At 41.5% G+C, this 24503-nt stretch overlaps 1 protein-coding gene across 2 annotated transcripts; it reads left to right on the forward strand.

Annotated features, from left to right (window-relative positions):
* Positions 1 to 24330, forward strand: TSTD2 (thiosulfate sulfurtransferase like domain containing 2). 2 transcript variants are annotated; one of them, XM_082843473.1, is made up of 11 exons: positions 1 to 55; positions 3288 to 3500; positions 7718 to 8031; positions 9087 to 9207; positions 14241 to 14366; positions 15206 to 15311; positions 18330 to 18448; positions 18940 to 19098; positions 19677 to 19815; positions 21529 to 21795; positions 23143 to 24330. In XM_082843473.1, the coding sequence occupies exons 2-11, from the start codon at positions 3336 to 3338 to the stop codon at positions 23250 to 23252; spliced, it is 1626 nt and encodes a 541-aa protein (XP_082699599.1). In that variant the 5' UTR covers positions 1 to 55; positions 3288 to 3335; the 3' UTR covers positions 23253 to 24330. The 2 variants fall into 2 exon arrangements, with proteins under 2 accessions (XP_082699599.1, XP_082699598.1); XM_082843472.1 differs by lacking the exon at positions 1 to 55 and adding an exon at positions 72 to 186.
* The last annotated feature ends 173 nt before the right edge of the window (positions 24331 to 24503 follow it).

A 24503-nucleotide genomic window follows, 5' to 3' on the forward strand; every position in this document is an offset into this window, starting at 1 on the left:
TCTCGGAGGTTTTCCCGGCGGCCCTTTCGCTAACGGCCTAGACTTCCGGAGTTAGGTGAGGTCCCCGGCGTTCCTTCCTACTTAAACACAGGCTGGGGCTGGAGATGCGAGGGCAGTGAGCGGTGACAGTTGCTAGGCGGAGACCTTTCCGTGAAGAAAGATTTAAGAAAGGATCAGGACAGGCGGGTACGTGCTCATCCTTCTCCCACTTCCGGGCCTTTGCAGGTTTGGGAAAGCTGGGCGGAGAGATTGGGCCTGGCCCGGCGCGCGGGGTGGGGCCCGGGTGGGAGGCAGCGCCGCTCTAGCCGCCCCGGGGACAGAAAGACCCTCCCTAGTGTGAGCTTGCTACTCCGGGGCTACCCTCTGGCCGTCATCTGACCTCTCGCGCCTCCGAGTTGTTTAGGAAGGAACGGGTGATTGCTTTAGTAATATTTTCAGTAGTTATTGGATATCTCCATACGTGTACGTGAATATCTCCCGCCCTGACACCTCTGATGAGTACCACAGCTGCTTATCCAACTGCCTTGTCCATGGCCATCTGAAATTTCACACGTCTGAAATGGAACTTATGTCTCACTCTCCTGGCCTAACTTATTCCTCCTTCCGTCTTACCCATTTCAGTAAATGGCACCATCCATTCTATTGCTTAATCCAAAAATGTAGGTAGGATTGTTCCTACGGAATAATCTATCGGTAGACCCTGCCGACTCTACTTTACGAACTGATCCAGAAGCAGATCACGTTATTCCTTTGTTTACAGCTTTCCGTGGCAAAAAAACTCCATAACCTCTCCTACAGGGTTCTACTCTCTCATCACTGTATTCCAACCCCTCTGACTTTCTTTCTGTACCTCCAGTAAGTCACTTGAGGAATTTATACTTATTATTTCCTTTGTCTTAATATCTCTGCTCCTAAGTCTGCATGGATGGCTCCTTGTCATTTCGGTCTCAGCTCAAACATCAGGCCCTTGGTGAAGGCTTCCCTGGCCACCCAATCACTCTTTATTTAATTTGACAAATATGTTATATTTATTGTGTGCCAGGCAGTGTTCTAGACGCTGAGGATGCAGAGGTGAACAAAGGAAAACCCCTGCTTTCTCAGTGCTGATGACCCATTCAGGAACCAGCAAACAGTGCAATCAGAGGTAGTGAGCAAAAGTGGGAGAAGATAATATTAGGGAGGTGGCGGAGGGGCTTTGTAAGGACTTTGGACTTTTATCTGAGTACAATTTAGAAGCCTTTGGAGGGCGATCTGACTTATTTTTTAATAGTTACCTCTGTGGCTTCTACAGGAGCAGGGCAGTGAGGCAACTGCAGTAATTCAGTCAAGAAATGCTGGCTTGAATGAGGTTGGTAGTGAAGGTGGTGCAGTGTGGTCTGATGTCATTGTATTTCAAAAGCAGAATTGATAGGCTTTTCAATAGTCTGAAAGAGTAAGGAGATGAGAATCCCAAAGTTTTTTTGCCTCAGTAACAGGAAGAATGGAATTGTTTACTGAGGTAAGGAAGACTGAGGAAGAGAAAGTTAAGAGTTTGGTTTTAACAGTTGCATTTGAACAGCCTCCTAGCCTTCCAGCTGAAGCCATCCAGTAGACATTGGTTATATGAATTTGGAGTTCAGGGGAGAGGCCTGGCCTGGAGATATAAATTTGGAGTCATCTAGCGTATAGTGTTTTAAACATAAAATTTCCTTTACGATTGTTTCCATTTTTAATTTTTTCATGGAAGCTTCAAACATTTACAGAAGTAGAGGAATTTATATAATGAACCCCCATGGACTTTATCAACCAGCTTCAGCAATTACCAACTAATGTCCCACCTACTTTTACCTATATTATCTCCCCTTGCCCAATTATTCTGAAGTAAATATAGTTTATAAGTCCCTGGGACTAGATGAAGATCACCTCAAAGGTGAGTGTAATTAGAGTGATTGAACATTTAGAGGTTGAGATGATAAGGAGGACCCGCAACAAAGAAAACTGAGAAGCAGTAGCTCTTATCACTGATATTTTCATGTTTTTTTGTTTACGTAGTGTCTCTTCTCTTACTATAACATAAGCTCCAAGTTAACAAGGACCTTAACAGTTTCATTAAGACCTGCATCTGCATCACTATTTTATCTGTCAGGCACATAGCAAAGTCCCCACAAATAATAATTAAGAATATATAAATAAGTTAAAGTGAGAACTGAAAGAGGGTTTAGAGTGAGGGGAGGTCATTTTGGGGTGGTGTGAAAGGCATGTGTGGAGACCCTGAGGCAAGAGAGAGCAGGGCTCGTTTGCAGAACTAGGCGAAGTCCAGCATGGCCAGAATAGGATACATGAGGGAGAGTGTTGTCTTAGATGAGCCTAGAGTGGTAGGGGAACTACATATGTGTCAAAGGCTACATAGTCCTTTCCAGTCCTCACTATAGTCCTGCAAGGTAGATACTGTCATCTCTATTTTACACATTTGGGAATTAGAACTCAGAAAAGTTAAATATCCTGCCCAGGTTCACACACTTGCACCCAGCTGCACCACAATCCAAAGCCCATGCTTTCCCCAGTCTTTCATGTTCTTCACATTTGTCACTTGTAACATTTGCTTTACCAAAAAACACCATGTTGGTTGTACTGTGTCCATTTTGACAAGATTTGGCCACAGTAGCAGTTTGTATATTTCTTCTGGCTCATTAAAATGAGGCTCTTTTGGTAGTTATTTCTTCTAAGTAAGGGAATTTGCCCAGCTCAAAAATTAGGGGACAAAAAAGAACAAAACATTTATAATTGAAGGTACTAACAGGAAGCTTGGTTGATTTTGGTTGCACCTGGTGCTTTTTTGGTATCTTTTCCCCTAAATGTTTGCATGGCTTGCCCTCTAATTCAGGTTTCTGCTGAAATGCTACTGCCTCAGAAAGACTTTACCTACCCTCTGAGTTTTAAAGAACCCGTTGGTGACTCTGTCTCCTTACTTTGCTTAGTTGTCATCATAGCCCTTTTTACCATCTGACTATTTTTTAAAAACAATTTATTCATTTGTTTACCTTCTCTCTCTCCCCACTGGAAAGTGAGGTCTAAGAAAGCAGAGACTTTTTCTGCTTCATTCACTGCTATATCTCCAGGGCCTCGAACAGTGCTGGGCATAGAATTGGTGCTAAATAAATATTTCTTGGATGAACGAGTAAATGAATGGATGGATAGCTTGAGCTACTTGGACCCATGCTCATTTGCATGACTGATTAGCTTCAAGTTTACTTCAAGTAGTAATCAAAGACTTGGACGTTGTTGTTTTTCCCTTGCTTACTTCCTAGGAGATAGTTAACTGAAAGGAGTCTGCCTCACTGCTGGAACCAAACCAGATGCCTTCTTCCACTTCACCAGACCAAGGAGATGACCTGGAGGCCTGTGTTTTAAGGTTTTCAGACCTGGATTTGAAAGACACAAGTCTTATCAATCCCAGTAGCAGTATCAAAGCAGAGTTAGATGTCAGTACAAAGAAGAAATACTCATTTGCAAAGAAAAAGGTAAAATTGCTGTTGATGTTTCAGGATCATGTAGGTATAGTTAATGTAGATATACCTAGAAGTAGCTCATCAAGGTTTTCCTCCAGGGAGTGGAGGGCTAGTGAGACACTAGACTGATGCCATGTTCAAGGTAAGGTCTAGTCAGAGCCATTAGCCAGTAATCTTAGTTCAGTGTCAAGCAAAGGAGAATCATAGGCAAGGTGTGGCTCTGGAACACTTATTTATGGTGGAGTACTTGAGGACAGATCCTAGACAGACGGGCTGGATTCCTTTTCCTACCTAGGGTATGGGAAGAATCCCAGGAACCCAGGAAACCTAGTCATAAGGAGAACAGACAGGCATTAGGGCAACTGCTGTCTAAGACTCCTGATCCAGTCCAGCTGGCAGGGCTCCGTTGGTTGGGAGAAGGAACAGAGCAGCCCAGAATGCTGCAGGCTTACTGAGGATTGGGTTACAGGGGTGGTATGGATGCTATTCTTCTAGGCCATTTATTCTTTTTTTAGGGATCATTGACTAAACCTGCTGAAGCTCAAAGGAAAATGACTTGACTGAGGAAGTGCAATTGAGGCTTAGTTTTCTTACCTCCAATCTGTTGTCCCTCTTTTGCAAAATCATCTTATATTGGCTCCATGTCAATGAAGAATAGATGTCTCTGCTTATAACTTCCTATCTAGCATCCTTCTACCCTCATCTCACACAGATTTCCTTGAAAATGAAACCCAAAGGGTACAGAAAGGTTTTTTTTTTAAGTTACTTTGCAATAATTTCAAACTTATAGAAAGGTTGCCAGAATTGTACAGAGGACCCCCAACTCCCCTCTGCCCAGCAGCTCCATTCATGTTTAATCAGTTGCCTCAAATGGCTTTTACATATCCACTCTAAGGTCACATGTTACCTTTAGTTGTTATGTCTCATAAGTGTTCAATCTGGACCACTTTCTCATTTTTTTCCCTGAAATCATGACTGTGACATTTTTGAAGATTACAGATGAGTTATGGTGTAGAATGTCTCATGATTTTCACTCATGTTTCCTTGTGATTAGATTCAAGTTATGGCTTTGTTAATAAGACTGCCCCACAAAAGATGCTGTGTTCATCTGGCTGCGTTCTGTCATGCAGTCACAGTGCCAATTTGTCCCATTACTGGCAATGTTAATTTTGGGTACTTGATTAAGGAAGTGCCTGTCGGATTTCTTTGCTATAAAATTATTTTTTCCCTTTTAATTATTCAGTATTTGGGGGGAAATACTTTGAGACTATGTAAATAGCCTGTTCCTCAACCAACTTTCATCTACTAGTTTTAGATCCATTGATGTTTCTTTGCTGAATTATTACTGTGATGGTTTCTAAATGGTGATTTTCTAATTGCTTCATTCCTTCTAGATTTCTTACTTGGCATTCTTCTGTAAGGAAGAGCTTTCTTTCCTCCCAATTTATTTGTATCAATGTGTATTCAAGAATTCTGTTTTATTCAGTGGGCTATAATCCATTACTATAATTATTTATTTTGATGCTCAGATTATCTCAGATTTGGCTGGGAGCCCCTTCAAGCTAGTATCTATGTCTTTTTGACTTGCCCTCATCATTCTTTGAGCATTTCCTTACTTTCTAATTCAACAAGATGTTTCAGGGTCATTTGTATTTTACCTGTCTTATCCCTGGAGTCAGACATTTCTTCAAGGAGCCCTGGTTCTTTCTAGTGGAGAATTGTCAAAAACCAAAACCTGGGGACTAGGTGAGCTCACTGCTTCTCCCAGGACCTCTGGTGGACGGAGCTAGGAATATAGAGAGATGAATATACATACATCCATATGTACATTACACATACTTTTATATTTACTTTTATATCACTGTAAATCAAATGAGTTCATACCATACTTTCAGTTCCGTTCCAACATCACAAGGTTTATTCTCTCTCCAGTTTTTTTTTTTGGCTGCACTATGCAGCTTGCGGGATCTTAGTTCCCTAACCAGGAACTGAACCCATGCCTGCGGCAGTGAAAGCGTGGAGTCCTAACCACTGGACCGCCAGGGAACTCGCTCTCTCTCCTTTTCATATGCGTGGAGAACCTAGCTCCATTTAGTCCCAATATATTGACTTACTTCCTTATTCCCTGTATGCAGTCTTCCCACTCTGCCAAGCTGCCTCCTCCACCAGGGCCTGCCTTCCCCACACAGGCCTCACCCACCTCTGAGCTGCCTTCCTAGCTCTGGCCTGCATTTCTCTCTTTCTTTTTTTTTTAGAGAAGTAATTTGTCTCTCTCTCTGTTTTAAAAAATTTATTTATTTTATTTTTGGCTGCGTTGGGTCTTCGCTGCCGTGCACACGCTTTCTCTAGTTTCAGCGAGCAAGGGCTACTCTTCGTTGCGGTGCGTGGGCTTCTCATTGCGGTGGCTTCTCTTGTTGCGGAGCACGGGCTCTAGGCACGTGGGCTTCAGTAGTTGTGGCTTGTGGGCTCTAGAGCGCAGGCTCAGTATTTGTGGCACACGGGCTTAGTTGCTCTGTGGCATGTGGGGTCTTCCCGGACCAGGGCTTGAACCCGTGTTCCCTGCATTGGCAGGCGGATTCTTAACCGCTGCGCCACCAGGGAAGCCCTGGCCTGCATCTCTCTTGAACAGACCTCACACGGGCCCTAGCTGCTGCTGGATCCTCGGTGCTTTGTTCCTGAGGCCCTAAAAGACCAGCAGCAGGCCACGTTTACACTGGGCCTCCCATCTTGCTCAGGCCTGCCTGATGGCTTTTTGACAAAGGAAGGAGGAAAGAAGGAAAAAATTCACATTTTATATAGTATTTCTTTAAGGACCATGACTTTTTGAGGCCTCGATGATAATGAGGCCTTGGATGCATACACCTTAGTTCTAAGTATAATACAAAGAAACACTTAAGTTGACATACACACCATCTCTCTCTCTCTCCCTTTTTTGCCTATACAGAAGGATTAACTGCAGGAGAGGCTAAAAAATGCCCTCCAGTGTAATTTCAGACGACCCCATCCTGATTCAGTCTGGGACAGTCCAGATAAGGTTGTGTACAGACTGAGGAAGGTCCAAAAGTGATGCTCCATATTTATAATTGTTATTCTTCAGAGTGCCCAATTTTGGATGCTGTACTACAGTCTTCAGATGCATTAAGAAAATTGTTTAAAATATATATAGATACATATATATATATGTAAAAATACCTTTCCATTTTTTTCAGCCTTGAAAAAAGGCTGATAATCATAGATACCATTTAACTTCCATTTATACATCAAAAAACACCATAAACAAAGTTGAAAATGAATGACAAGCTGGGAAACAAATTTGAATAACTATGATGAACAAAAGGTCACTAAGACCACTTACAAATCAGTAAGAAGATAAGATAAATACCACAGTAGAAAAATAGGCAACAGGTATTAACAGGTAAGCTAGAAAAGAACATCAAATCAATATGAAAAAATATTCAACCTTAAATCAAAGATACACAAATAAAAACAGGATATTTCTTTTGCCTTTTATTTGGGCCAATATTAAAAATACTGACAAAAATTAAATACTGATAAAAATGCTGTGGATAAAATGGAACCCTCATGCATTGCTGGTGAGTGTATAAATTGGTATGATTTTCCAGGTAGTCACTGTTTCTCACAGTTTAAAATTTTATGCTTCTTCACCTCCAAAACTTTCTTCTAAATAGTTATTCTAAGTAGATGGTTAAAGACGTATGGAAAGATATGTGCATGGCATGTTCGTTCACCATTGTTTATAACTGCAAATATTGGAAACAAAAAAAGCTCGCTCATTTAGAATAGGTTAAAGGAGTTATGGTGCATCCATAGTTTTCTCTTCTGTTTAAATTTTTTTTAACAATTAGCCTAAATCCTCTTTATACAAATCAAAACATTTTGGTAGTCTTTCCAGTCTTTTAAAATGTACTTTTTAATGTAGTTGAGATTACATTGTATAAGCAAATTTTATCCAGTTTTTTTCATTTAATATTATATTTTCCCATGTAATTTAAAACTGGCTGCTTAATATTCCATAGTAAGTATACTCCATAATTTCCTTGACCATTTCCTTTTTGGAGGAAGTTCAGTCTCTCGGGAAGTTCTTCTATAGAACAGTAGGACGTAAAACTAGAAATCCCTGAGGAAAGATAAGGGATTTCACTGAGACTTTCATTCTAGCCTGAAACCTAAGGTTATTTAACAGTGACATATTTGAAATTTAATTGTAGGCATTTGCCCTTTTTGTCAAAACTAAAGAACTTCCAGCACCTCCTTCTGAGTATAAAGAAAAATGGTGGAAATGCTGTCAGCAACTATTCACAGACCAGACCAGCATCCACAGACATGTGGCAACACAACATGCTGATGAGATTTACCGTGAGACTGCTTCTGTTTTAAAGCAGCTGACTGTGACATCAAGCACCTCAAAGACTCTTAAGTCTGCAGACAAAAGAAACCCTTTCAAAGAAGACCTTACGCATAACCATGAAGTGTCTGCTTGGCTCCCTGATATAAGCTGCTTTAGCCCTGATGAGCTGTTAAGGTAAGAATTTCATTCTATACCTTTCGTTTAATTTAAAAAATGTTTTTCCAGTCACAGTGAGATACCACCCATCCACTAAAATGGCAAATCCTTAAGGCACAGAATTTCTCTACCGCCTAAACTAGGCCGATAAACATGTTCTATGTATAATAGAAGACCATAGCCTATGCTATGTCTGTACAACACTAGCTCTGGAGGATGCTATCAGGTGTTGAAAAGAGATGCTAAAGACAATTAAGTTTGGGAAGCATTAGGTTAAAATGTTCTTTTTTGCAGGACTGCCCAGAGCCTTCAATAAATGAGGGGCTTTCACTGTGACTCTCAAAGGGGAGATATTATCTGCAGGATTTCTCAGACATGTGATTTCATAGAACAGCTTCAGAGCACACTTTGAGAAATGCAGTTTATTTCAGTCCTCCAGTTTTACAGTTGAGGAAATCAAGGCTCAGGGATGATAAGACACCTGCCCAGGTCCCATAACTAGTTAGTTTAAGTCAGCACAGTGCAGTAGAAAGAGTGTGGGTTCTAGTGTCAGAAGACTGGTGTTCCAGTCCTGACTGTCACTTTGTAGCTGTCTCACCTGGGATGAGTTGGGCTCAGTTTATTCAGCTATAAAATGGGGATGATAATAACCTGTCTCATGGGTAACAGGATTACATGAAAAAATGGAAATGAAACCTTTTTGTACAGAGAGAGATTCAAAACAGATACTGCCTTGTGTTAGAATATAAGCCAGAATGGATTAAAATTTCCAGCTGTCTTATGAAAAGGGGTTATTAATACCTATCTCATGGATATGATGATTAAACAAGGAAATCAAAGTAAGCTCACTTGTTTATAAAGGAAGGAGTTCAGTGCAGGTATTGTCTTCTTTAGAGCAAATACAGACAGGAATTGCTTCTCATTTCAGGGGGAGAATGATAGTTAGGAGCAAAGGCAGGCATGAGTTGCTCCATTAGGCCTTTCTTCTGAGTCTGCCTGGGTATACTTATGAATTGTGTTTTCCTTATGCCAGTGACTCAAATGCTTTTTCCCCTGTGGTTTTCTTTTTATAGTGGCCACAGCAATGGTGAAGGGGAGGTGCTACTTTATTACTGCTACTGTGACCTGGAGGATCCTGATTGGATCTGTGCCTGGCAGACAGCTCTGTGTCAGCACCTGCACCTCACGGGCAAGGTAACACCTTCTCCCACACCCTATCCTTCACTGGACTCATCTTGCCTCCAACTTAGTTTGCAGAGGCTGTGCTTGAAGGCCTCACCAGTTGGGTTCTTAGAAATTAGCAAATTCCTGCTAGGCATTTAAGTGGAATACTAAATAGCTATTAACATGATGTTTTCTGTTGGTGGGAGTGTAAGTTGGTACAGCCACTATGGAAAACAGTATGGAGGTTCCTCAGAAAATTAAAAATAGACCTACCATAGGATCCTGCAGTCCTACTCCTGGGCATATATCCAGACAAAACCCGAATCCAAAAAGATACACCCCGATGTTCATAGCAGCACTGTTCACAATAGCCAAGACATGGAAACAACCTAAATGTCCGTCAACAGATGAATGGATAAAGAAAATGTGGTACATATATACAAAGGAATACTACTCAGTCATAAAAAAGAACAAAATAATGCCACTTGCAGCAATGTGGATGCAACTAGAGATTATCATACTAAGTGAAGTAAGTCAGAAAGACAAATACCGTATTTCATTTATATGTGGAATCTAAATATGACACAGCTGAACCTATCTACAAAACAGAAACAGACTCACAGACATAGAGAACAGACGTGGTTGCCAACGGGGAGGGGATTGGGGGAGGCATGGAGTGGGAGTTTGGGGTTAGCAGACGTAAGCTATTATATATGGAATGGATAAACAATAACGTTCTGTATAACACAGAGAACTATAATCAGTATCCTATGATAAACCATAATGGAAAAAAATATTTAAAAAATGAATGTATATGTATGTATAACTAAATCACTTTGCTGTATAGCAGAAATTAACACAACATTGTAAATCAACTATACTTCAATTAAAAAAAAATGGTGTTTTATAAGACTACATAAAGGCATAGACCAGGGATCAGCAAACTTTTTCTTAAACAGCCATATGGTAAATATTTTAGGATTTGCACAAAAGCTGCTCAAACTTGGTGTCGTAATATGAAAACAACCATAGACAATATGTAAAGGAACAGATATGGCCATATTCCAGTAAAACCTATGTAAAAGCAGGCATAATTTGCTGACCCCTTGCATGGGGAAATGTTCTTGATATATTAACTGGAAAAACATTTTATAGAACTGTACATATAGGTGTGCTTTCAAATTGCTTCCTAATTTTCTTAGAACATGTCAGTCTTTTGCCATTTTGTGGTTTTGACATTTGCTGTTTCCTTTCCCTCTTGAATGTTTTTTCCCCCAGATCTTCACATGGCTTGTTCCTCACTTCAGATCTCCCCTCAAATGTTCTCTCCTGAGAATTCTCATCTGTCTCTCTCCAAACTTTTCTATTCCCTTCTGCTGAAAGAATTTCAAAAAGTTTACTACTATTGGAGAGTATAATCTCCAAACCTCATCATTCCTCTCTCCAAACCTCATCACTTTCTATTCCCTTCTGCTCAAAGAATTTCAAAAAATGTACTACTATTGGAGAGTATAATCTTTGTTTAATTTGTTATAATCTATCTCCCTTGTAGAATATAAGCTTCATGAGTACAGAACTTTGTTAATCAATTGATATATTGTCAGTGCTAGAACGGGGCTTAGCACATAGCAGACAGTAAATATTTGGAGAATGTTGAGTAAAAGGATGAATGTATGTTTGTAACAAAACCACAAGTGTGTGTGTAAAAAGATGGAGAGTGGTAAATATCAAAATGTTAGTTGTGATTATCTCTACGTGATAGGACTATGGATTTTTTTTTCAAATCCTCGATGATTACATATATATATGTGTGTATATATATATACACACACACACACATATGTGTATATATGTATTTTAAATCAAAAGGAGGTGAACTAGATTCCCTCTGAGATCACCTCTGGTTATGACGCTGTACTGTCTTAGGCCTAATGTTTCCCACACATGTCCTAGGTTTTAATTCCCTAAGGCAATTATTTGATCAGTCAGTGATATTTTTCATACCCATGTTGTTTTATAGATAGTGGCTGAAAGCTTCTTTTACCTCATTCAGTTCATCACCAAGTCCTGCCATTTCTGCCTCTAAAATATCCTTTGATTCCGTTCACTCTGTCTTCTGCTTCCACCACCTAAAACCAAGCCCCACCCTCTCTTACCTAGTTCATTTCAGCAGCTTCCAGACTACTCTCCATTCTTCCATCCTTGCCTGCACTTAATCATTTTCCACACAGCAGCCAGAATGATCTTAAAAGGTAAATGAAATCATCTCCCTCCCTCCCTCCTCACAATCTTTCAGTAGCTATCCAGTGCATTTAGAGTAAAACCCAAATCCTTAACGTGCCCTTAGTTTCCTGGATTATTTGGCCCCTTACGCCTTTTACACTTAATCTGATACCATTCTTTACTCATTACACTCCAGCAAAATAGCCTTTTAGTTTCTTGGAACCCTCAGTTTTTTTGGTGCCTTTGGGCCTTTTTGTAAGAAAATTCTCTTCAAGGAACTCTCCCACACCCACTCGGGTTCTCCTATCATAATTTTTAATCAATCTTCAGTTCTCAATTTTAATGACACTTCCTGAAAGACATCCTTCCTGACCTTTAATCTAAATTCAGTTTTCCAAATACACTTTTTCATTGCCTCTTGCAGTGATTTTTCATAGCACTTGTCAGTGTGTGACTTTTGTCTGAATATCTGTGATCTTCCTTAAGTCTGTAAGCTCCCAAAGGGCAAAAACTATTTATTTTTTAACCACTATGACCCAATTCCTAGCACAATTGCTGGCGCATTGTAAAAAAAAAAAGAAATTCAGTAAACACTTGTGGCGTATATACGTTTATCACCATCTCTATTTAGAGAACACCTTGAAGGATGGATATTCTCTCACAGTAAACCTGAGCCTACAAAATAGGAAATCAATTTGTTTCCTTGGTCTGGGGCCGATTTTTATTCTTGGCCCAGCCCAAGGTGACCTAGCAGTGAGGGCCTCTGCCCACAAGGTGGCAGCACCTGCCTGGATCTTAGTTCTAAATTTTAAGGCTTCAGCCAAGTTTTCAAGTTTTGTGTTGGTAGGAGATTTGGCAGAATGTTGGCATTTGTAGGGAAAGAGGAGAACTTGAAAATTCTAGAATTATGGAAAGAAGCTTTTGATCCCTTTGCTATACATTTCTTACTGCCTCAAGAAATTTGAAGGGATGCATTAGAGGCTTTAGAAAGGAAAAATTGCAAGATTTGGACCCAATAAGATATGGTTTTGAATCCCAGATCTACCACCTACCAACTCTGTGCCCTTGGGCAAGTTACTTGATTTCTTTAAGCTTCTGTTTCCTTTTCTGTCAAATGGGAATTTTGATATCTACTTTCCAGGAGTATAATGTAAATTTCCTGTCTCATACTAGGTACTCAATAAATGCTAACTATTGTTCTTCATCTCTGAGGTATAAGGCCTTCTTCACCTAGCAGCTACTTTGAAGGTTTCAGTTGAAGAATCCTTCAACAGAAGTTGAAAGTCTAGTGCATGAGTTTAGAGGTTGCTCTGCCTCAGGTATTTAGGGAGTGCCTGTGCTTGTCTTTTATTTGGGTTCTGAGATTAAAATAGCATAGGAAAGGGTCTTCTGACCTCCTTAGAAGACAGGTACACAGACGTATGTACCTCCTCATCATATTTGCCCCCGTCAGAGACAGTTTTAGGGTAGATTTCCTGACCCTTATGTTGGTTCAGCTCTATTTTTCTATGTTGTCCCTTAAAAAAATACGAGTCGGTAATAGGTGCAGTAGTCTGTACAGCAGAGATGGCATATGCTTCCTACTTTCCTCTCCCAGCCCAGAACAGGCTTCAATAGACTGCACTCCTCTTTCTCAAGGAGCCTGGATGTGACTCAGAATGCTCATCATGGAACTCTGGAGAGCCACTACTAGTGAGTTGGCCCTGGCTTGTGAAATGAATCCCATTTATATCCATGCCCTAAAGAATTGAATCAAGTGAGGCAACAAACGAAGTATCTTCTCTAGGCCCTAATAAAAGGGGAGCTTTTAAAATTTTTCAAATTCTAATGCATTGGTAGGTATCATTGCTATATAAATAACAATATATAACGAAGTGGTAACAATATAAGACCCTGACTTAAATTACATCTCTTGCCAGAGAATACCATGATATACAGTGTTGCACTTTCTTACTTTTCCCTAGAAAGCTAGCTCTGTCTAGAGATGATCCATCTTTAAACTTATCCAGAGGATTTTGTGGTACCAGAACAAGTAACTTTGCAGGCCCTCCAGAGGATTGCCTCTTAAGGCAGGGGCCTTAACCCAGGCTTTAATGTCCCCTAACCAGTGAAGCATTTCAAAGAGAATAGAGGGCTTGAGAAGCCAAAAAGCCTCAGATTTGGATACACATTCATTTGCTCAGCAAATACATATTAAAATTCTACTGTGTGGCAAAATTCTACTACTCTAGGCACCGATTATGCAACAAAGAACAAAAGAGACACAAGCTCCTCCTTGTGGAATTTGTATTCCAACGGGTGGGTTTGCGGTGGTGGGCTTTACCTCCAACACTGTGCAGAGATGTGCTCACGTGCATTCCCAGCCCTCAGATGTGTTCTGTGCTTTAGGACTTGAGGACAGCAGTTTTTCATTGTTGATTCTTTTTCATGTTTTATCAAGATGAAGAAATTGAGGTTCAGAGAGGAGAATTAATTTTCTCAGGGTCACTTAGCAAGTAAATGGCAAAGCTGAATCCTGATCCTACATCTGTTGACCTGAATTTAAGTTTTGGCCACTGGACAGCTGGAGCTCCATAGCAAATGGGACTTTCCAGTTGTTCTATCCATTTCATTCTCTTGTTTGGCACACGTTAACTGAGTACCTCGTCTGAACTATGGGCAGTGTGCCATTTTATAAAACTACAAGCATCCTGTGTGTGGTAACATTTTTGTGTCCACAGCAATGTTTCTGCTTTTCCTGTTAAACTCATTGACACACACAAACCTGTTCTGCCCTGCAGAGATTTGAACCGAGCTAAGAACAGCCTGCATTCCCTTTCTCTCACTGTCTTGTGTCTCAGGTTCGAATTGCTACAGAAGGAATCAATGGGACAGTGGGTGGAAGCAAATTGGCCACCAGACTCTATGTAGAAGTCATGCTTTCCTGCCCATTGTTTAAGGATTATCTGTGTAAGGACGATTTTAAGGTAAGAGAAATTGAACATAAAATGGATCGAGAGCCATTTGCTTCTGCTTCAGTGCCTCTTCCCACTCCAGGCTATGAAGAGGATCACTATAGAGAAGTAAGCAGTGCTGGACAGAACACCCTTTCCTTGCTAGGTCCCGAGGCAGTGCAGGAGAAGGAGCATGCTTGTTCCAGTTCGTCCACCACGTCACCACGTGATCATGGGCCTTGGTCTCCTTTTTTATAGAATAAGGACGTTACAGCTTATATATTCTATAAACTCTCAAACTTAGCCGTGTTTGTTCATTTGAGAGACCACCTGGCTGTATCAGGATCACTACGTGTTTAGTGAACCTGGTGGGATCAGATCTGCACTTCACACCACACAGGGAATAAAGCTATTGCTCTCCCAAGAGAGCTGCTTTGTTGGAGTGACTTCATGCTTTAGCATCATGGGTGATAGAGGTGGTGGGGAATACCTTGCTAGTGTTAGTGCTGGTGATGATGATAAGGAAAGAAAAGGTTGTAGCTTTAAAAGCTGGGATGTAATCTTACATGTTGAAATTGCTCAGTGGTATTTCAGTTTTATAGTTAAATGCTTATTGCTATAGAAACACCTTTTCAATTTGACATTTTTGCACATGGTAGATACACAATAAATAAGTGCCAAATATAAGAATTATATCTGTTGTGTAATAATAGGGTAGCTGAAGTATTAAGAAACCTCAAATTAGGAACAACTGTTTCAGTGGGAAAAGGGAGTTAGAGCATAGAATGTTCCAGATAATTTAACTGAATAAATATCTTATACCTGGAGATGGACGAGAAAGACTGTATTCTGTTTTGTTTCTCATTGGCTAGACCAGCAAAGGAGGAGCTTGCTGTTTTCCAGAATTGCGTGTTGGTGTGTTTGCAGAGATTGTGCCCATGGGGATCAGTCCCAGTAGGATCTCCTATAAGAAGCCTGGTATGCTTGCTTTAAGAAGAAGCATTTTCCTTTTCTTCATAGGGACAAATCTTAATATAGAGACAAATGTGAAAGCTAGACATTCTGATCAGCAAGAGTTGTGATGAGTTCTCGCTTCAGAGTATCTGTGGGGTGGCTAACACTTGGGTCATTCAGTGCTTAAACTGGTTCTTCTCTTTGGTGATTGGAGACTCACTACTTAGAATGACGTGGCTTAGTTATTCTTTTTGGTGATGGTTTGGCAAGAAGTTGTTTTCTTTCCAAAGGTAACAATTTGGAAAGAGTGTAATTATTACTTGTAAATAGTTCATCAACTGAATAAAACACAGGCTTTTTGCTACAGGAAGCAAGTGGCTTTCAACACCAAAGCAGTTTGTTTGCAAGTGCTCCAGAATGTTCTCTTTGCCCCTCTCTCACGGGTACCGTAGATGGTTGAAAGACATTTGTTTGGCTGGGTTTTTTGGTTTTGTTTTACTTTTTACTATGCAAAATTTCAAACATTAAAAAAAATAGAGAAAACAGTACAGTGAACTCCCTTGTACCTCTCCCGCAGCTTCAACAGTTATAAACTCATGGCCAGCTTTGATCTATCCCCACCCCCTTCTCCCATCCTGAATCATTTAGAAGAGAATCCTGATGTCATGTCATTTCATTCATAACTATTTTAGTAGATTATCTCTAAAAGATAAAGGTTTTTTAAAAAATAAATAATTGTAAAACCATCATCACATCTAAAACATTTTAACAGCAATTTCTTAATGTTATCAAATATCCAGCCAGTGGTTAAAATTCCCAGTTATCTCACACTTTTTTAAGTTTGTTTCTATCAGGATTCAAGTAAGGTCCACTCATTGTGATTGATCACTATGTCTCCTAAAGTTCCTTTTAAGCTAGAGATTCACTTCCATCTTTTATTTTCCCCTGCAGTTTATTTTTTGAAGGAATTAGATCATTTTGCTTATAGCATTTCCCACAATCAGTATAATGCTGATTGCATCTCCATGGGATGTTCCTCTGTCCTCTGTATTTCCTATGAACTGTAGTTAGATTTATAATAGTGCTGTCTAATAGGAATATAATGTGAGCTACAATGGAATTTTACATTTTCTAGTAGCCACATTTTAAAAAGTAAAAGGAAACAAGTGAAATTAATTTCAATAATATGCTTTATTTAATGGAATATAGCCAAAATATTATTTCAACTTGTATCCAGTGTAAAAAATTATTAATGAGATATTTTACTCTTTTTTTTGTATACTAAGTCCTTGAAATCCTGCATCTCTGTCACCCTTATTACAGCACACTTCAAGCCACATTTCAAGTGCCTGTTAGCCACATGTGGCTAGTGGCTGCCATATTAGATAGCTCATGTCTAGAGACTTGATCAGGTTCAGGTTTGATTTCCTTTTTTCTTTCTTTCCTTTTTTTTCCCCAAGTCTACTTCATAGGTAGTATTGTCCCCTTTCATCAGGAAACAGAAAGGTCTGGCTGGCTCTATGTTCATTTTTTTAACTTGTAAATATTTAAAAAGAAGGCTAAGAGTTAAACCAGAGGGAAATGAGAGTAAGATACAAGCATCTGGGAAAAGAGACTCATGTATGAGGAGAAAAGGGCCAAAAAGGGCCGTGTCTGCTTAGTGTCCCTACCTTGGCAGGAGGCAGGATGACCACAAACAGCTCTTCGTTGGCGCTACAGGACCTTGCTCCGGAGCTTAGGGGAGAGTGGGCTCCAGGCAGTGCTTTGCTGCTTTCATTTGAGCCAAGTTGTTTGGAGGCACTTCTTTTAAGAACTTCATGTGAGTCACTCTCTGGTCAGGCCTCCACAGGGCCAGGAGAATAGCCACAGTAATAGCAGCAGCAGGAACAGGCTGGGTTCCCTGCAGCTCCCTGTAAGGAGAAGTCTTAGCAGATTTCCACGCTTCTCATCACAGTTTTGAACCTCCCTTTCCACCCCACTGTTTTGTTGACTGTGTAAATTATGTGACAGTAACTTATATAAAATCTGGCCTTGTTACATTCTCCCTGCAGTCCTAGGTTAAGCAGGTAGGAGTCCAGATTCCTTGGCCGTGCTCTGGGTCTCCAGCCCGATCTGGGTACCCAGCAGTTTCAGGGGGTTGTTGGGATTCACCCCTGAGCGGAGCTGTCAGGCTGTATCATGAGTGGTACCATGACTCAAGGACCAGAGCGCCCCCACCACCACCACATGATGTATGGTGGCCAAATTCACCAGAAGTTCCTCACAAACTACTGAGATGTCTGGACCCTAAAGATACAGGAGTATTTCTATCCTAGAGAGTAGAGGAGGCAGAGGGCCTCACTGGACAGGTTCTTTCCTTTTAGTCTCCTTGTATGTTACTTATCTTCTTTATCTCCTTTCTCTCCTCCTTCTAGCGTTTCATCCTTTTCTCTCTCTTGCCTTCTTTCTCATATTTCATTCCTGCTGTCAGCCCCTCCCACCATTTTCTTTTTTACTCATGCACACAAACTTAGACACATTCTTCTTACTCTTTTGTATTTTTAAAAAACTTATTCCAACTTTGTTCCATAACCATATGCTCACACCTGCCTGTGCCAGGGTTCTTAGCCTCGGACTTGATGTTGGTATAGAACAGTTTATAAAGCCTGTAGTCAAGCATGTACATGCCCAGGCTCATCCACATACAGTGACAGTAGAACACTGGCCATAACATGGACCGGAAAACCCACATGGCAGTTTATATCCCTTCTGTCTGGCTTTTATTATTGGGTTAGGCCAAGTATGAGGATGCAAAATTCTCTGTTTCTAAACTGCCAGGTCTCCACAGTGCTCATCTTAGGAGGAGGGAGAGTGAGGATACATGGAATTACTAAATTCTTCCATTATGATCATCAGATAGTGTCATTTTCAGACGTAATTGTAATTATGAGAGGAAAGGTTTAGGTGGGGAGAAACAAAGCAAATGGAAGTCATCGGGCTGGGCCAGTTGTAACTGGGTTTTGTTTTTGTTTTGTTTTAACTGATTTTTTTGTTTGGTTTAAGGAATCCATTTATCCCCAGGTGAATTTCATAAAGAAGTAGAAAAGTTTCTGTCTCAGGCAAATCAAGAAGAAAGTGATACTATCCTACTGGACTGCAGAAACTTCTATGAAAGCAAAATAGTAAGTAAGAACCAGAACTGAGTTCCCACAGCATAGCATGTTTCTGAAGGGGACGCTGTGCGCCCACCTGTGGCTGAGTCAGTGGCTCTCCTCCCACTACTAGCAGCATCAGAGAAAACCCAAGACTTCAAACTCAGAATCTGGTGAGAAAGTCTAAGAAAATATGGATTAAAGACATCTTGGCACATAATGGACTTTCTGGCTCCCATATGCCTACCCCTGACATGTGTCAAGGATCTTGTCAAGTTTGCTTTGGGCAGCCTCTCCAGTTCCCCTGAGGTCTCTGGTTGGGTGACCCACAGCCCACCAGCCTTGTTTCTAAGTTCCAGATTTTGAAGTTTGAAAGGCTAGCGTGTGGGATGAAAACAGCAGGGAGCAAGTGCTTCCTTGCCAAGGCAGGGGTGGGGAGTGGTGTTTGACACAGAAAGAAGCTTTGTTCTTACCAGGTATGTTTTTCTGATCATTTTCTTTCTGCTGCTCCTATATTGTAGGGACGGTTCCAGGGCTGCTTAGCCCCAGACATCAGGAAATTCAGTTACTTCCCCAGCTATGTTGATGAAAATCTAGAACTTTTCAAAGAGAAGAGGGTGCTGATGTATTGCACTGGGGGCATCCGTTGTGAGCGGGGTTCAGCCTACCTCAAAGCCAAGGTGAGTCACCACCCTTAGGGCACTGCAGGCATGGAAGTGAAGAAGGCTCCACCCACAGCGTGTGTGGAACTTTCCAATCCCCACCTTCACTCCCTCTCCCACACCCAGCCAGCCAGGGATTTATTCTCCCCAGCATAGAGTTTCTAAGTATAAAATCTGAAGTTCTTAAATCTCAAGATGTGAAAAGCACTCAACAGTCTTAGAGACTCATCAAGTACAAAAGGGAAAGATTAGTTGATATCTCCCTTTTCCTAATCCTTTTGCTTGATCCTGAGAAGAGCAAATTCAGTAACATTACATGTCCTAACAGGTGTCTTCCTATATTTAGGGAGCAGCAAAAATAGTTGGGCTTCCCAGGATCTAGAGAGTGAAGGCCCTGACTGCTGTCCTCTCCCATCACCCTAGTAGGCAAGATCTGCCAGTTGGTTCCTTGCCCCCTTGGTCAGCAGTTCTTCACTGTCCCGCAGCGGGAGCCAGGAGCCCCATTTTGGCATTCCTACCGCATGCTGCTCCTCTGTGGAGCTTCCTACTGGTCTCTGCTAGTCTCCTCAAATTTCCTCTTGTGTTTCCACACATAGGGAGTGTGCAAGGAAGTGTTCCAGCTCAAGGGTGGCATCCACAAGTACCTGGAGGAGTTTCCTGATGGTTTTTACAAAGGGAAGTTGTTCGTGTTTGATGAGCGTTATGCCTTATCCTTCAACAGTGACATAGTGTCAGGTAGGTCAGCACAGACTCAGAACCTACATTCATGATGAGGCACACCCTCTGTATTAACCTTCTGGAAGACAGACCAGTACTGATTACTTGAAAAATAAAGCAAGGGAAAAGGAGTACGTAGGACCACCATTTCCTAACAGAGTTGGAGATGCAGCAGTGGAGCAGACAGGATTTGGAATGGAAAATAATTTTATCTTTAGTTTCATAACCCCTCACTAAATATAGTACTTCCTTCAATTATGAATGTAAGCAGCAAATCAGTAGTATTAGATGTACCTGTGACTTTGTTATCACTAGAAATCACAGTATTTTCATATATTACAGCTGCTGTGAATATTTCAAAATAGCATTTATGTTCATCATTGCTTCAAAATGGAAATAGTTATTACGCGCATCACTAAGTCTTGTTATAGAATGTGTTAACAAGTATTTTACTGTATCCCAGACTTTAAAGAATATTTCGTTATTTTGTATTTCTATATAATTGGTTTCCTTTGTGATCCTATGTATTTTATTTTATGCATTGTAAAAACATTTTTCTAAGACAGAATAGTCTTCACCAGACTGTCAAGTAAATTCACGGCACAAGTAAAAGAACCCCTAATTAGACGGTCTGTGGACACGTGTGGCGTGCACTTTCGAGTGGTGGGTGGGGCATTCCAAGGGGGAGCTGAGCCTAGGGCCAAGGCAGGAGGCAGGGCTGGCTACAGGAAGCCTGTGCTGTGACTAGTTTGGAGTCCACACTAACATATGGTACCAGATGAGGGCAGTCAGTAAAAGAAGGATGGAAATAATCCTTAAGAAAAATGGATCCTCCCCCTGGATGCCACCATTTTGAACGGGAAAGATCACAGGCAGACAACCCTAGTGGCTGTCAGAATTTTCTAGAACTCCTGTGATCAGGGGCTGAGATTGAATTAACACCCAGATAATGAATAAGGTGGGAGTCTGATTTCCTCTCCCCTTTCTTCTTGATCTTTTTATTCATTTTAATGGTCTTATATTTGTGTCTTATTGGAAGCAACTTCAGATCTCTTACGGAGCTAGATGGAGCAGAAAGGGGAGAGAGAGGGCCCAAAGGTAGCTTAGATAAGCTAGGTAAAGAGACTTGAAGAATGATGTTATCAATGGTGATAGGAGGTCAGCAGGGAAAAGGGGCCGAGAAAGTAGATAAGTTTTAGGAGTTGTGTGGCCAAGTGTCCTCTGGCAAAAGCAGGAGAACCTCAGGCCTGGGGAAGAGGCGTGTGGACTGCAGAAGCCAAATGTCAATGTGGGATTATCTGTATTCAGGCGTGTTGTCTCCCAGTGCAAAAGGGAATGATCTAAAGGAAAAAGACCATTCAACAAAGGGTGCTTGGCCAGCTTTGGACTAGTGAATGAAAGAGAGAAACGTTACTACCTGTTTTCTAAATGAGAAAAAGAAAAATGGGTCAGTGAATGCTGGAATCAGAAGACAATTCCCAGAAGCAACCTCCCCCCAAAAAGGTGGGGGTGGGGGAACCTCGTCTGTTAGAAGACAGGAGACTTACACTATTTAGAAACCTTCCTCAGACCCAAAAGGTACATTAGATGCTGATGAGCTAAGGGTTATATTTAGGAACTGGAGAATTGCGTCTGCGTGTGCATGTGGTACGTATGTGTGTGTACACGTCTGTTGTGTGTACACATGTGTGCTCATGTGTCTTTATAACAAGGCTTTTCTTTCCTCCCCAGAATGTTCATACTGTGGGGCCCCATGGGACCAGTATAAACTGTGCTCCACTCCCCAGTGCCGCCAGCTCGTCTTGACCTGCCCTGCCTGCCAAGGACAAGGATTCACAGCCTGTTGTGTCACGTGTCAAGACAAAGGGAGCAGGCAGGCTGCAAGCCCAGCCCAGAGCAGCTTTAAAGAGGAATGCGAGTGTACAGCCCGACGGCTACGCGCACCCAGGGAGCTCTTACAGCAGGGGCGACTCCCTGCGAGCCCGGGGCCCAGGCCAGGTGATGATGAGGATGGGCCATGCTTACATGAGCGGCCCCATCTGCCTTTCCCCAATCCTTCACAGAGCTAGGTTTGGGGCGACCATGTATTGGAGAATATTAGGGCTGTTCCAGCAGAGAAACAGGGAACTCTAGTGCTGCCAGAGCCACCATGGCCAGCTGGTCACCATGTTGGCCACCTGTCCTCCACAAGAGGAGGGAAGAGGGAGCTGGGTGCTGACCTCTTACTGGAGACATTCTGACTCAGAAGATGCTAGAGCACAGAAAAAGGTGAGCTGTGTAGGATCCCAAAGCTGCTGAGGGAGAGAGCCTTGAGCCTGGTGACCAGGTCATGCCCTTTCTGTGCCATGCAGCAGGGCTGGGAGTAGTCATTTTTCTTATCAGCAAACCTGTCTGTCCTGATGGCAGAATGTGAAAGCTGTGGCCCTGGAAGTGGACTCCCCGGAACCAGGCCCCTTAGGTCCATCTGCCATCCACCCCTACCCTTCTGTCTTCTCTGCTAGCCTCAGAGCACTAGACCAGGATCTGAAAACTATGGCATTTGGCCCACCTCCTTCTGTAAATAAAATTTTATTGGAATAGCCACACCCATTCATTTACATATGACCTATGGCAGAATTAAGTATTTACAAGAGAGACATTATGGCCTGCAAAAGCTGCAGTATTTCCAGGCGTACCTTGGAGATGTTGTGGATTCAATTCCAAACCACCGCAATGAAGTGAGTCACGTGAATTTTTTGGTTTCTTAGTGCATATAAAACCTATGCTTACATTATACTGTAGTCTGTTAAGTGTGCAATAGCATTATGTCTAAAAAAACAATGTGCATAACCTAATTTAAAAAATTTATTGCTAAAAAATGCTAACTATCATCTGACAATGCAGGGTTGCCACAAACCTTCATTTTGTAAAAACTGAAATATCTGCGAAGCACAACAAAAAAAGGTGTGCCTGTACTATCTGGCCCTTTACAGAAAAAAACTTGCCACCCCTAGTCTAGACCAACAGCTCCTCTGATGGAGGAGATGGTCTTAAAGATGTGGTCTACCTTCATGTTTCATTGGTTTGGTTTCTGTGAGAGATTTCATCTGCTTTCCCCAACACCCACACTCTTAGCTCTGAAGTATTCTCTTTGAGAGATTCACATTAGCTCGATGACATTAACACTTGGGCAGTTTTTAGGTGAACACCTCAGAATACAAGACATTCTGTATGAGGTTATTCAGCACTGCTGTGGTGGTTTCCCAGCCTCTAGCCACCATGTCAGGCGCATGTCCCTGGCCCACAAGTCCCAAGAAACACATGCACGGCCATTCTTAGACCAACAGATTTAATATTATATTGCAGTTTCCATTGATGCAGAATACAGCTGCAATTGTGTTTCAAGGAGAAGCCGAGTGGGGCTGGCCGTTCCTGCAGCACGGAGCCACTTCTGGGTCCATCTGCAGCCTCGGTAGACACTCCTCCATAGTGGTGAGGCCCTGACTCCACCTCTGGTTACCCTGTACTGTCCCATCATTACAGTTCCGTGTGCAAGACTTTTCCTTTTTCGCCAAAAGCCTCTCTGCTCAGTGCTCTGCAGCTTAGTCTGTGCTCGTCAGCTCTTTGGCTTGTCCTTTATCATAAGATTTGCTGAATCACTCACGAAAATAACTCCCCAAGCAACAGAAATACTAGTTTAACTGGCACCGTGGTATATTAAAAGGCACAAGGGCAGTGTGGCTTAACATTTTTGCTGGATCCTAAGAGATGCACATGATGTTAAGGGATCCAGCAGAAATGCCAAAATTACATTTTCAGAATAATCATCTTGGGTGGTTTGGCCAGGTTTCCTAGTTCTTAAATATCTAGATTTTCTTCACCACTGACCTTTGGAGGCTTAATTTACAGGCATGAGATCAGCGGTGACTTGTCTAAGAAGTGATGCGATAGGTAGTTGAAGTCTGTAAGCATAAGCCATGATGGACTAGAAATTTGTCTCTCTAGTGATGTGCCTCACATAAGGCATTGGCCCACTGTGCAACAGAGAAAGGTGTTTTCAAGTATTTGGCCATAGGTTTTCACATCCATCGTAAGGTTGGCATTCGATAAGGAAAAATTTCTTTCTGACTCCAGTATTAAATTGTAAATAAATCCCAGATGTTCATAAAGAACACCCAGGGAAATGTTTGTCGCCTGGAATTGGTTTAAAAAAAAAAAAGGATGGTTTTTAAAATTTGAGACTTCACCATTGGCTTTTTCTATCATTTCCTCATAACCAGCTTAAGGAATCTCATGTTCTTTGATTCCTGGCAGAGCTCTGTGGCTTCAGTCTTTCTGTCTTTCTCGAGGGGAAAAAAATTGTGTTCTTGATCCAGAAATCAATTTAGCAACTTTAATCTTGAGGTTCTTAAAATTTAAAGGAGAATTAATAAAGAATGATGATATGTTCTGTTTGCTAAAGAGCTAAGATCAAGTTTGTAATAAAATATTTTATAATGCTTTTAAACCACATGGAAGAGGGTGCTGTTTGTTCATGTTACACATTTTAAATATACCTGAAACACCACACAGCAAGGTCACCGAAACTGGGCTCCTGCGGTTAAGTCACTGCTGCTCTAACATTGTCTTCAGTAAGGTCTGCCAGTTCGGGGGCTTTTTAGTTTTTAAATAATAACCGGACTGAACTTCTGTGACTAAAGAAAAACTTCACATTCACCATAGTTTAT

Source organism: Leucopleurus acutus (assembly GCF_964270905.1).
Source record: "Leucopleurus acutus genome assembly, chromosome: 7".
NCBI classification, from domain to species: domain Eukaryota; kingdom Metazoa; phylum Chordata; class Mammalia; order Artiodactyla; family Delphinidae; genus Leucopleurus; species Leucopleurus acutus.